The sequence below is a fragment of the Lucilia cuprina genome, chromosome 2, assembly GCF_022045245.1.
Source record: "Lucilia cuprina isolate Lc7/37 chromosome 2, ASM2204524v1, whole genome shotgun sequence".
NCBI classification, from domain to species: domain Eukaryota; kingdom Metazoa; phylum Arthropoda; class Insecta; order Diptera; family Calliphoridae; genus Lucilia; species Lucilia cuprina.
The window spans coordinates 13,681,533-13,696,557 of NC_060950.1; the positions used below are offsets into that span (position 1 = coordinate 13,681,533).

Genomic DNA, 15,025 nt, shown 5'->3' on the forward strand with positions numbered 1-15,025 from the left:
ATATATATATCTCTAGTTCATAGTCTATTGAGTATTTAGCTAATATATAGACTTATCTTTAGACTATCCTACTGGCTAGTCCATGATCAACATTATTACAAACTCATACATATGCATGTATATAAAATATTCAACATCTTCATTGACAAATTCAACAAAAGTGTTTGACAACTTTCATTTAGTCCTAAAGGCAAATAAAATAACTTATTGATCTATAATTTATGTCAAAATGTGTTAATTTGTACTCCACCTAACTTCAAAAAATATATCAGATATCAGTAAAACTATATGCGATCGAGTTTAGTGTTAAATTTAAATAAAATTTTTAAATGAAATATTAACACTGTGTCCGTCAACTGCTGTTACTTTTCCAACAATATGCATTTTATGATTTATGCACAAAATATTTTTGCAATTATGTCCTGGGGACAAGTCTAGAAACATGTGGATATCATTGGAGAGAATAGAAAAATAACTAGATTTAAAACGTCCACTGCCATAACACACAAATATATGAGTCAGTGGTACCCGGATATTTTTATAGTATATTATTTATTAATCGAAAAACAGAATGTACATCAAATAGATTGAACACACATAGAGACAGAGACTGGAAATTAAATTTACTCAATAATCATCATTTAATGAATATTTGTCCACGTGTCGTATGAAAAAAAATATCCGCCTTTGTCATTTTATTTACCTTGGCAACATTGACCGTCATTTTAAATACGGAGTTTTCTTTGCCTTGCGTCCAACTGTCAAAATTGTTTGTTTACACACGAAATATTGATCTTTTAAGAGTCCAAACAAAAAAATATATATGAAAAACAAATAAATAAAGAAAAATATCTTTAAAAATCGTTTTAAGTCTTTATGAGTAGTATTCATTTGATTTAATACGCCTGTAATAAAAAAAATCAATTTGCAAGTGTCAAATTTATTACAAATACAAATAAATAAATAAATAATTTATAGACACAGTCATACAGTGACGTTAACAGACAGACAGACAGACAGACAAACAAACAAACAAACAGTCACTATACTCATGCCAGATCATACAGTGAGACAGATGGATGGACGGACAGGCTTGAACGGTGTGAAACTTTAACACAATAACAATTTTTGACGGAATAAGAAAAACGTCACGTCAAAATACTTTTATACATAAATATTTGACACTTAATTCAATTTTTGCTAACTATTGATTGTTCACTTTTTTAATTTTAACTTTTGAAAGGGAGGAGGTTCTATTAACGCACCTCAATGAGAGCAATTTATTTTTTAAAAGTCTTTTAAGAAAAGTGCAATAGATGGAAGAATGGTTAGCTAGATGTGTCGTTTGAAAATACTTAGTTTTAAAAATGTTTTTTTTTATTTTTACAATACAAATCACTTATTGACAGACAGGGTGTGTGGACGCCTACATGTTGTTTGTGCTTTGAGTGTTTCTTTATTTTCGTTCTTAAACTACACAGGAAAACACAATTTGAATAAAAGTTAAAATCCAAAGAACAATGTTTATATTTTCGAATCTGAATCTGGTCTTTGAATTTTTCCATCGCATCATATATTCGCGATATTTTGTCTTTAAGTAAGAAATCAATCACTTTTGGTGATTTTTGAAACGTTTTAACAGCCAAAGAACTAAAGACTGGACTGTAGACTAGGCTATAGACTAGACTATAGACTAGACTTTAGACTAGACTATAGACAAAACTATAGACAACATTATACTCTAGACTATAGTCTGGACTATAGACTATACTATAGACTTGGCTTTAGACTGGACTACAGACTAGACTATATACCAGACTAGTCACAAGATTATAAACTATGCTAGATACTAGGATATTGACTATTGACTATACTATATACGATACTATAGACTAGACTATACTATATACGAGACTATGCATTAGACTATCTACTAGACTATAGACTAGATTATAAACTAGACTGTATACTAGACTGTAGAGTATACTATAGACTAGACTATAGACCAGACTATATACTAGACAATCGACTAGACTATAGAATACAGACTAGACTATATATCAGACAAGTTACTAGATTAAAGACTAGTCTATAGAGACTGTACTAGTCAAAATGCTATAGCTTCGACTAGGCTATAGACGACACTAGTCACTTGGCTATAGATTATACTAGTCATTGGACTATTGACTATACTATAATCGATACTAAAGCCTATCCTATAAAGTAGACTATATACAAGACTAGATTATAAACTAGACTTTGGACTAAACTATAGATCAGACTATAGAATAGACTATAGAATAGAATATAAACTGGACTATAGACTAGACCATAGACTAAACTATAGACTTGGCTATAGTCTAGTCCATAGTCTAGCCTATAGTCTAGTCTAGTCAAAAGTCTAGACTATAGTCTAGTCTTTAGTATAGTCTTCAGTCTAGTCTTTACTCTAGTCTTTAGTCTAGTTTATAGTGTAGTCCATAGTCTAGTCCATAGTCTATAGTAGTCTATAGTCTAGATAGATAGATAGATAGATAGATAGATAGATAGATAGATAGATAGATAGATAGATAGATAGATAGACCCGCAAGGGTATCACCAGGCGGTGATAACGGGAATAACGACCCCGCGGACCCTAGTTGTGGCAGGTATGGAGAGCGCACTAAAATGGTGCAAAAGCTTGATGAAGTCCTGTGTCAGGGCGAGAGGATACCGCCCTAAATTAAGTATCCATCCACAGGGGTACCCTCTAGAGAGGAGTAGTTAGAAGGTTGACAACTTCGTGGATCCCTAGTCAGCAACATTGAAGGAAAAATCCAGGCGCGACGGCTTCCATAGTGGACGGCTTCCTGGTCAGCGTCTGCTTCCATGTTAGGAACGGCTGATTCTACACCTGGCGGATAGGTTAAAAACGCAAACCCTAAACAACAACGAATATGAAAAACAATGGAAACAAGGTTACGGTGCAGGGAGTAATAAACCCAGTACCGGCGGCAGTAGAGAGCGAGAGAACAGGCTCTCCGTCGTCGATATCCAGTTACTGTAATACTTCTACTTCAGTAGCACACCTGGCTGAAGCAGAAGCTAATGCTACAGGCAATTCAAAAGACAAGGAGCCGTGGAACGTGGAAAATCCTTTTCAGAGAAGTTCTGGAATGCAGAGGACGCCACCTACACCATCATCGAGATCAACGCCGGCGCAGACTACAACAAACGCGAATTACACCAACCAAGAACACAACGCTAGTAAAAATAGCCCATTCTTGGAACTAGGAAATATGATAGATGTGTTAATAAAACTCATGAAGGGGAAAAATAACATATTTATTCCTATTAAGGAGCAGGCATGGGCCATAAAAAACATGTATAATAAGGCGAAGCTGCAAACGGAAGGAAAAGAACCATCACAAGCTATGGAGATAAGCGTGAAGGCAACACAAACAACACCAAAACTGTGCCCAACTGAAGCCCCTCAGAAAAAAAGTAGAGACTCTGGAGAAGAATCGCCGAAAATACAAGCAAAAAAAAGGAGTAAAAAGGCTGATAAATTGCAGAAAGAGAAGCAAGAAAGCGAAGGACCTAGACCAGAAGAGCCTCCGTTAGATGAAAATAAGACGTGGAAAACGGTTAAAAATAAGAGTAAACCTAGAAAAAGGAGGAATGCCGCCATGATAATCACCGCGAAAGGGGACACGTCATATGCGGACATTCTGAAGCAACTCAAAGGAGATCCATCCCTAAAGGACGTGGGAGAAAGCGTATCTCGAATAAGAAGGACACAGAAAGGAGAGCTCCTGCTTGAGATTAATACCAAGGATCAAGCAAGTGTGGATCTATTCCGTGGACAAATGAAGAAGTCTATTGGCCCTAAAGCTGACTCGAAGGCAGGAGACAATTATAGAATGTAGAGATATCGACGAGGTCACAACAAAAGATGATATTCGCAACGCCTTTCTTACTCAACTAGGCGTATCCGAAATGAAACTAGAAGACATTAAGAGCTTGAGGAGAGCCTACGGCGGCACTCAGACGGCAACAATAAGTCTTCCTTCGGAAATATGCTACCGACTCCTACAAATTGGAAAGGTGAAGATAGGATGGGTAGTATGTCGCATTAGAGAAAGGGTGAACATTCGGCAATGCTATAGATGCTTGGGGTACGGACACATGGCAAAGTATTGTACAAATCCTCAAGACAGATCTAAACTGTGTAGAAGGTGCGGAATAAGTGGGCACATAGCAAAGGACTGCACAAAAGATCCAGAATGCATGCTCTGCAAACAAAGGCAAAGAGGAGAAACCAACCATGTGGCAGGTAGCGGAAGATGTCCAGTTTTCAAAGAAGCACTGGAAAAAGTCCGCAGATGAGATTTATCCAACTTAATCTCAACCACTGTCGGGCGGCACAGGACCTGCTTTCGCAGACTATCTGCGAAACTGGTGTTGATGTCGCCATTATATGTGAACAACACAGAAATCTTCAAACAAGCGTCTGGGCCAAGGACAAGTCTAGCAAAACAGCGATATGGGCATGTGGAAAGCGTGCGATAGAGAACACCCAAAAACAATTGGAAGAAGGATTTGTAAGAGCCAAAATAGGAGGCATATACATATATAGCTGTTACGCCCCACCTAGCGCATCAATCGAGCAATTCGAACAAATGCTAAACCGGCTGAAAAGAGACGCGGAAACCCACAATCCAAAAATTATCGCCGGAGATTTTAACGCGTGGTCTACTGAGTGGGGAAGTAGATCCACTAACAACAGAGGTCGCATCTTACTGGAAACATTTTCCAGTGATGATTTAACCTTAGTTAATAAGGGCGATGCTAACACCTTCAGAGCAAGAGGTCTAGGTTCAATTGTGGATCTTACATTTGTTAGTAGTTCTATGGCACGAAGGATCGACTGGAAAGTCAGTGAACAGTACACTCACAGCGACCATCAGGCCATAATCTTCACTATTGAGGAATCAAATACGAAGTATAGCGCAAAGAACACAGCACACACGAGTTTTAGAGGGTGGGCATCCAACAAGCTTGATGAAGAATCCTTCAAGGTTGCAATCACTAGTAGCCTAACATTGGAAGGTACAGCGACAGAAATGGCTAGACAACTAATGTCAAAATTAAGAGAAGCATGTGACATATCCATGCCGAGAAGAAGGATCACTGAAAACAGGCCGCCGACCTACTGGTGGAACATGGAAATAAGTAATCTCCGAAAGAAATGCTTAAAATCCAGAAGGAGAAGCCAACGCCGACGAAACCGACATGATTTCATGGAAAGACAACAGGAATACAAAATAGCGAGAAGAGAATTCCAAAACGCTATTTCAAGAAGCAAGCGCAAATGCTTTGGAGAAATATGTCTCGAGGCAGAAGCAGACCCCTGGGGGAAAGCATATAAAGTAGTCACTTCTCGTTTGAAGGCAGGAAGATCTCCACAACCTACCTGTCCCCTCTTAGTAAGAAGAATAGTTGAAACTTTGTTTCCTGAACATATCAACGTTCTGTTCACAAGAGACACAGCTATAAGTCGCGAGACAATAACGGCAGTAACGGAGGAAGAGCTGGTTCAAATGGCAATGCTGTTATCTGACAAAAAAGCCCCAGGACCAGATTGTATTCCAAATAGAGCAGTGAAAATAGCGATATTATGCGCTCCAAGCCTATTCGCTAAAGTGTTCAATAGCTGTTTGGAAGAAGGTATATTCCCAGAAAGGTGGAAGAAACAAACATTAGTTCTAATTCCGAAACCTAATAAACCCTTGGGAGAGCCTTCATCCTACAGACCTATATGTCTTCTTGATTCCATTGGCAAGACCTTGGAAAGCGTTATATACAAACGACTACTTCCTGCTGTGGAAGCAAAGGGTGGACTCTCCGACCGTCAATACGGATTCAGGAAGTCAAGATCCACGATCGATGCAATAAACATTGTAGTGAATACAGCTAAAAAGGCGATTGAAGGACAAGGAGCGGACAGAAAATATTGTGCAATAATAACCCTCGACGTGAAAAACGCATTTAATACTGCGGATTGGGGACGTATCATGGATACCCTATGCAGACTTGGAGTACCCGAGTACTTGACAAGGATTATTGGGAGCTACTTCTCCAACAGAGAGCTTTACTACAACACTGACGATGGCAAGAGTACATACACCATAACCGCAGGTGTTCCACAGGGTTCGGTCTTAGGTCCACTACTGTGGAATATTATGTACAATGATGTATTAAACCTTAAAATTCCAGATGAAGCTAACACAGTATGTTTCGCGGACGACATCGTTATAGTCGTCACTGCTAGATATATTGAAGAAATCGAGCTACTAGCAAATGAAACAGTGAACGCTATTAGAGTATGGATGAAAACAAGCGGATTGGAATTAGCCGAACACAAAACAGAAGCTGTGCTAATAAGCAGTCGTCGGAAACGGGAGAAAATAAATATACAAATTGGAAACCACACCATCTCATCTCAGCAGCATCTTACATATCTAGGAGTAGTTATAGACGATAAGCTAAATTTCAAACCACATATTGAAAAAATAAGCTCGAAAGCATCTAATATTGCGGCTGCATTATCTAGAATGATGCCTAACGTCGGAGGACCCAAACAGTGCAAAAGAAGACTAATCTCAACAGTAGTAAAATCGACGATCCTATACGCAGCCCCTATTTGGTCGGAAGCCCTCAAAGTCAAGTCAGCTGCAAAAAAGCTGAAATCCGTGTACAGATTATGTGCTTTAAGAGTTTGCAGCTCATATAGAACAAATTCTGAAGAAGCAGCTTATGTTGTAGCCGGAATGATCCCTATCGAGATACTAGCGGACGAAGCAAGACGGGTATATGAGCAAAAAAAATCAAACCCATCAAATGCAAAGGAAATAGCGAAAATGGAAAGATTAAAATCCATGCAAATATGGCAGAAGAGTTGGGAAGAAAGCCTAAAAGGGAGATGGACGTTTAGACTGATTCCAAAAATAGAACCATGGGTACTCAGATGTCACGGCGAAGTAAACTACTACCTGACGCAATTCCTCACTGGGCACGGAGGGTACAGGTCCTATCTGTACAAATTTGGTCTAGATACGACTCCAAATTGTCCGTATTGCAAAACCCAAACTGAAGATGCTGAGCATGTTATGTTCTGCTGTCCAAGATTTGAAAATGCGCGTTTGTCAATTGAAGTAGTCATAGGACGGGTTATTAACGTCGCAAACATAATAGATGTGGCAATGGAAAAGAAAGAAAATTGGGACATCGTTTGTAGCTTCATTAAAGAAGTCCACGAAAAGTTACGAGTGGAAGAAAAGCAGAGAAAGCTATTGTTGCAGTTAGAAGCAGAGACTAATTAAGTCTATCCGGTCCTGCGAAGTAATATCGTAATAGACAGTCCCGCAGGGCTCATGGAAGAGAAAGGAGGTGTTTTTAGTCGGTAGAAATCCGACATAACCCAACCAACACCTGGGTATCTAATGCAAGATTTTCACCTACCTATCAAAAAAAAAAAAAAAAAAAAAAAAAAGATAGATAGATAGATAGATAGATAGATAGATAGATAGATAGATAGATAGATAGATAGATAGATAGATAAATAGATAGATAGATAGATAGATAGATAGATAGATAGATAGATAGATAGATAGATAGATAGATAGATAGATAGATAGATAGATAGATAGATAGATAGATAGATAGATAGATAGATAGATAGATAGATAGATAGATAGATAGATAGATAGATAGATAGATAGATATATAGATAGATAGATAGATAGATATATAGATATATAGATATATAGATAGATGGATAGATAGATAGATAGATAGATAGATAGATAGATAGATAGATAGATAGATAGATAGATAGATAGATAGATAGATAGATAGATAGATATATAGATATATAGATAGATATATATAGTCTAATCTATAGTTTAGTCCACAGATTAGATTAGATTAGACTATCGACTAGACCATAGACTAGACTATAGACTATAGCTTCGACCAGTCACTAGACTAAAGACGATACTAGTCACTAGACTTTTGACTATACTAAAAACGAGACTAAAGCCTATTCTATAAAGTAGACTATATACTAGACTAGACTATAAAGTAGACTGTGAACTTAACTATAGATCAGACTATAGAATTGAATATAGACTAGACTATAGACAAAGTTATTTCAATATATATGACTCGATATGGTGGTGAAATTCTATAAAAATATACTTTAGTTTATGAGTTTCAAAATTTTTGTTTTATTTTTTCAAATTTTGTTGGCAGGTGTAATTGTAATATATTTAGCAAATAGATAGAACGATCTGTATAGATCGATGTTTGAATGAACGAATGACTGACTGCACAAATGTATAGATGGATGAGTGGATGAATGAATTTAGATTACTAGAAAAAGTATGCGCTTATAATGATGGTAATTAATAATAATAAAAACACCAAATAGCTGTCTGTAAATAGTGTGTTTGATGTGGAGTTAATTGCTTTGGCAGGTATCTAAATAAAATTATCATTAAACTTAATATAGAATTATGATGGTATTTATGGAAATTTTGTAATTAAATGACTACTTGTAGGTAGTTATAATGGAATTGTTAAAGAGGAAATGAAATAATATAAATAATAGGTATAATTGGGATCAGTACAGCATTATGAATATGAAAAATTGTATGTTATATATGTGAAATATCCTTCTAGGATATATGATATTTATGTGTTATAACTAGAAACAATAATGCCAGTTCACTTCCTCTCCTACACTATAATTTTATTAACATACTAAACAGAAACAATTTGTTTATAACTATTATTAATATTTTTTGAATTAATATCAATAATAATAAGTTATTCATATTTATAAAACACGTAAAATAAGACAATTACAATGGAAATTCTAATCATAGAAAAGCTAATAATAGTTATTAACAATTAACAATACACTGAGATCAGATTAAATACAAACAAGAAAATTGCAATAAAAATTTACAAAGAATAATAATTTTTTTTATAAGCATTTATCAAAGACTTATCCCCATAGTCTATAGCCTGCTCTATAGTCTAGTCTATAATCTAGTCTTTAGTGTAGTCTATAGTCTAGTCAATAGTCTAGTCTATAGTCTAGTCAATAGTCTTGTTTATAGTCTAGTCTATAGTCTAGTCTATAGTCTAGTCTATAGTCTAGTCTATAGTCTAGACTATAGTTTAGTCTATAGTCTAGTCTATAGTCTAGTCTATAGTCTAGTCTATAGTCTAGTCTATAGTCTAGTCTATAGTCTAGTCTATAGTCCAGTCTGTAGTCTAGTCTATAGTCTAATCTATAGTCTAATCTATAATCTAATCTGTAGTCTAGTCTATAGTCTAATCTATAATCTAATCTATAGTCTAGTCTATTGTGTAGTCTATAGACTAGACTATAACCTAGTCTATAGTCTAGTCTATTGTGTAGTCTATAGACTAGACTATAACCTAGTCTATAGTCTAGTCTATTGTGTAGTCTACAGTCTAGTCTATAGACAAGTCTATAACCTAGTCTATAGTCTTGTCTATAGTTAGGTCTGTAGTCTTGTCTATAGTTAAGTCTGTAGTCTAGTCAAATGAATAGTTTATTCAATGGTCTAGTCTATAGTGTAGTCATTGTCTAGTTTATAGTCAAGTCTATGATCTAGTCTTTAGTCTAGTCCATAGCCAAATCTATAGTCTAGTCTAGTCTATATTCTAGTCTATGGTCTAGTTTATATTATAGTATATAGTCCAGTCTAAATTCTAGTTTTTAGTCTGATCTACAGTCTAGTGTAAAGTGTAGTCTATAGTCTAGTCAATAGCGTATATAGTCTAGTCTAAAGATTCTTTTGAATTACTTTAGAATTTCAATATATTGCAGAAAACAAGTTCTGGAAGTTCCTGGATGCCATACATGTTTTTAAAGATCTTCTTTTGGCTTTAGTTCTTAATATTAGAAACAAAATTGAAAAAAATCTAAAATTTTTCAAAATTATACACTTTTAGCCTACAGAATATGCCGAGTAAATATAATGCATAAGAAATCTTAAATGGAAGCAAATATAATAATTGTGGGGAAGTTAAATTAATTAAAAATATTTATAAACATATGGTTAGAATTAAAAATCGAAAATAAGATTTCTTTTTTAAAAAACAAATAAACATTTTAAAAGAAAATTAAAAATATAAAATAATATTATGTATGTATGTATTTATGTTTGTTTGTTTGGATGAAGGTATATTTTGAATTATTTGCTAATATGATTCAAAACAATTGAATACATTTTTTTGTTGGTTCCAACAAATAGAAAAAATCTTAGAAAATAAAAAGAATATTGTGTGTGTCTAAATGAAAATACCACAAAACAAACATAAATAGAAAAAACTCGTGCGCTGTGATTTTTTGGTAAAATTTTCAAGTATATAGGAAAGATATAAGATTCTTTAAAAGAAATTAAACTGATATAACTAAGGTTTGTATAATTTTCTGGAAATTTTAGGTGACTTTCAGGTTTTTGCCTAAAGTTAAAGGCGGTTTTAACAATTGCTGATAAATTTGATTGTTCGAAACAAAGTTCAGACTCTTTTAATGTTTTGAAATAATTATTAGAAATAACTGGTCTGGTCCAGTATTAAGGGGATTTTTAGATTTAAGACTCCTAACAAATTGTAAAATTAAGAAATGTTCTAAATTCTACTTACTTGTCATCCTTATCGTATTTGGGAAACGTTACATTATCCAATAGTACAGATGATTCACTCTGAGGCTCAGCTGATATACCCTGAGCACGTTGACGCTGAAATGATTGACCAGATTTACGAACACCACCGGCGGCTACAGCACCACCACTACCCACACCACCACACGGTGTTGTGGCGCCACTGCGCGAAAATGGAAAGACACTCTGAAATTTATCCAAATGAGATTTAAGTTCTGCTATTTCCGTATCCTTGTACTGTAAAGCACGTTGCATTTCTTGGATTTTGAGATCCTTTGCCTGAATTATCTGTATGAGACGTTCCTCATGAGCTGTGGCCGGCACATACGAACTACTAAGCAAATTAACACCGCCAGCAGTGTGATCCATCATGGGGGCCGTATTCGTTTGATTGGATATGCAGAGACCCTGCATTTGAGCGGCCAGATTATATTTTTGTTGAGCACAATAATCAGGTGAGGGATAGACAGCTGTCTGCTGACCGGTGGGTTGTATGACTATGGGATTACCTGTGGGCGAAGTGGCAAAGATACCCTGCGTTTGGGCCTGCAATTGCTGGTATCGTTGTTGCAGCTGTAGCTCTTGTTGGTGTAAAATATTGCGGGTTTGAAAATTTGGATCGGCGTTAAGTTGTTGAGCTCCCGTCGGCACAGTGCCGTAAATAAGCGTATGTGTTAACACGTCGGCCGTATGCAAGGGCAATGATAAGCGTATGCCACCACCGGGTGTATTAGTATCTATTAGCGTGCCACTTAGCGCTGGCAAATTATTGTTGTTCACAAGACCCAGATCGGGTTGAAACTGTATGTTAGCATTCGGTTCTTGCTGCATTTTAGCTATTTTCTCTACTTTTTCGTTCAAATTGATGGCCGGACTCTGCGCGTCTGTCTGCTGCCGCAGTCGCGTTACTTTGTCGTTATTGTGACGTAAGGCCTTCCTATCAACGGCGTCTACGTCGATGTTTTCTTTGTGTTGCTGTTGCTGATTATTTAAATGTTCTTCTTGATCTCTTTGCTCTATCTCAGCAGCAGCGTCAGCATCAGCATTAGCCGCTGTAGTTGTTTTTGTTGCAAATGTTGCGTCAGGTGTTTGAGTTTGTATTTTCTCTTGTTGAGGGAAATTTTCCGCCTTTTCGCCGGAATGTTTTTCCAAAATATTTTTAGTTGTCGTGGGTGTTGTTGAGTAGTTTTTTGCTTTGCGAAGGGAATTGATTAATAATTCACTATGACTATTTTGTGGGCTTTGCCTTCTTGTTTTTATTTGTTCTTGCTGTTGTTGTTGTTGTTGTTGCTGTGTTGGATCTTTTAGTTCCTGACACGTTCCTTCTATATCTATAGTATTTGTTATTGAATTTTCTTGTTTATTTACGTTTCTTTTTTTATTATTATTGTTTATTAAGTGGGAATCTAAAGCATTTAATAAGGCACCATCGGTTGGTTGTTCTAGTGTCGCAACAGATCTGTGTTTATTTAATGTTTCAGTAATTGTTGTGGTAATCGGTTCTATTTCAGTTTCTGTTCTATTTCTATTTGTTGTTTTAGTTGATGTTGTTGTTGATGTGCAAGAAGGAGTTGTTGTAATAACATTAGTTGCTGCAATTGTTGTAATTGTACTTGTTGTTGTTGCTGTTGTTTTATTAACATTATTTGGATTGCTGAGGTTGTGATTGGTAAATATAGCATCATTGGCTGTATTGTCTGATGAGGCTGGCCTCTGTCTAGCGAAGCACAGCCGATCAAAACAAATACGCATGCAAGCGATTTTGACGTTTAAACGCTGACAAGTTGTTTATCAACACACAACAAGCCCTGAAAAAGAAAGTTAAGAATTATTTCAAATGTTATCAGTAATTTTCCTTTACATTTAAATATTTACAAATTATTTGCTATTTGACCCACATACATACATATATACATATATACTATGCAAACATACATACAAATAATGACTGTAGATACGTTTCACTATCAGTATTTTTAAATTAATTAAAGTGTTCTCAAGGAGAGTTTAAATTAACAATATCTACTCTACATTTTAATTTTAAATTACCTATTGTTTATTTATTTTAATTAGTTGCTAAAAATAACTAAATTACTTTGTTAAAAATGTCCTCATTATTTTGTAACTGTGTCATGTTTCTATCATACCTGAAAAAAACTAAGCCAAGCATTACAAATTTTTGTCGGCATTATCTTTAATCGTTTAGGGAAAAGTACCGACATAGTAAGTTTGTTTGTTTCAAACAAATTTTTGTAAGACAAGCTTACGAATAGCCGAAATATAAAAATAACAACAATTATTTAAATTAACTAGATTTTTCAAGTTATTAAGTTTAATTGAAAATATTTAAATATAATTTAAGTCTAATTAACAACGACAAATATTATGATTTAAAAAGCAACTGTTTAGGTATTTTATTTAAATAATATTTTTAATCTTAAATTATAATTGTTAAATTAATTAATACAAATAAACTTTTTAACCTTTAAATGGAAATTTGTTTGCCTAACAGCTGATAAACATAATTTCATTCAAGCTATAGATTACACTAAAGACTAGACTATAGATTAAACTATAGACTAGACTTATACTAGACTATAGATCAGCCTAAAATGTAGAATATAGACTGGGCTGAAGACTAGACTTTAGAATACACTCAAGACTGAACTATTGAATATACTGTAGATTAGACTCTAGGTTAGACTTTAGGTAAACTTTAGACTAGACTCTAGAATACACTTTATACTAGATTATATAGTAGACTATAGACTACATATACTATATACTAGACTATAAAATAGACTATAGACTTGACTATAGACTAGACTATAGACTAGACTATAGACTAGACTATAGACTAGACTATAGACTAGACTATAGACTAGACTATAGACTAGACTATAGACTAGACTATAGACTAGACTATATACTTGACTATAGACCAGACAATAGACCAGACTATAAACTATTCTATAGACTAGACTATAGACTAAACTATAGACTAGACTATAGACTAAACTATAGAATAGACTAGACTATAGACTAAACTATAGAATAGACTAGACTATAGACTAGACTATATACTAGTCTATAGACTAAACCATAGACTAGACTATAGACTAGACTATAGACTAGACTATAGACTAGACAATAGACTAGACTATAGACTAGACTATAGACTAGACTATAGACTAGACTATAGACTAGACTATAGACTTGACTATAGACTAGGCTATAGACTAGACTATAGACTATACTATAGACTATACTATAAACTATACTATAGACTAGACTATAGACTAGACAATAGACTATACTATAGACTATAGACTATACTATAGACTAGACTATAGACTAGACTATAGGCTATACTATAGACTAGACTATAGACTAGATTATAGACTAGACTATAGACTAGACTATAGACTAGACTATAGACTAGACTTTAGACTAGATTACAGACTAGCCTAAAGACTATAGAACTATAGACTATAAAAATATAGACTACAAACTATACTACTAAATAGACTATATATAAAAGTATATACTTTAGACTAAATTATAGACTATAGACGAGACGATAGACTAGACTACATACTAGACTTAAGACTAGTTTACAGACTACACTAAAGACTATAGAACTATAGACTGCAAACTATACTACTAACTAGACTATATATTAAAGTATATACTGGACTATAGACCAGACTATAGACTAGACTACAGACTAGACTATAGACCAGACTACACTGCAGACTATTTTATTCATTTTTTTTTTGTATAAAAACTATCTATTAGTTGTTTGAAAAAATTGTCCTCAAAACATTTGTTATTTAAGTTAGACACTATTGCATATAGTCCGTCTATATGAATTATTATTGTCGTACATTTATAAGAAATTCATTTGAATTCATCAACACTTTTTTGTAGGCTGACACTTGCAAGAATCGCCCCAAGTTAAATTTTTTTTATATTTTTGTTTTAATTTTTAAAAATTATTGAACGAAATAAAAAATAAAATGATCACCAATCGTAGACTAATAAATAAATGAACTAAACTCTGATTGGGTGCAAAGGCAACAATTACTTTTTAATACAACTAGATAATAAAATATGGTTACACGAATTAATAAAAAAGTATGTATTCATATTTAGGGTAAACAAAATATAAAAAGATTTAAAAGATTTAATAAAAATTAAAATTAGATTCTTAAGTAAATGAACTAGAACTGAAGTAGAACTGAACTAGAACTGAACTAGAACTGAACTAGAACTGAACT

General features: G+C 34.4%; 1 protein-coding gene across 1 annotated transcript in view; it reads right to left on the reverse strand.

The window, feature by feature from the left end:
• LOC111677667 (cGMP-dependent protein kinase, isozyme 2 forms cD4/T1/T3A/T3B) overlaps positions 1-12,553 on the reverse strand; it is a 47,156-nt gene extending 34,603 nt beyond the window's left edge. Inside the window, exon 1 of the mRNA XM_046945031.1 lies at positions 10,729-12,553. Within this exon, the coding sequence (XP_046800987.1) occupies positions 10,729-12,497 (1,769 nt within the window). The 5' untranslated portion in view covers positions 12,498-12,553. The remainder of the gene's footprint in view (positions 1-10,728) is intronic.
• Positions 12,554-15,025: the final 2,472 nt, after the last annotated feature.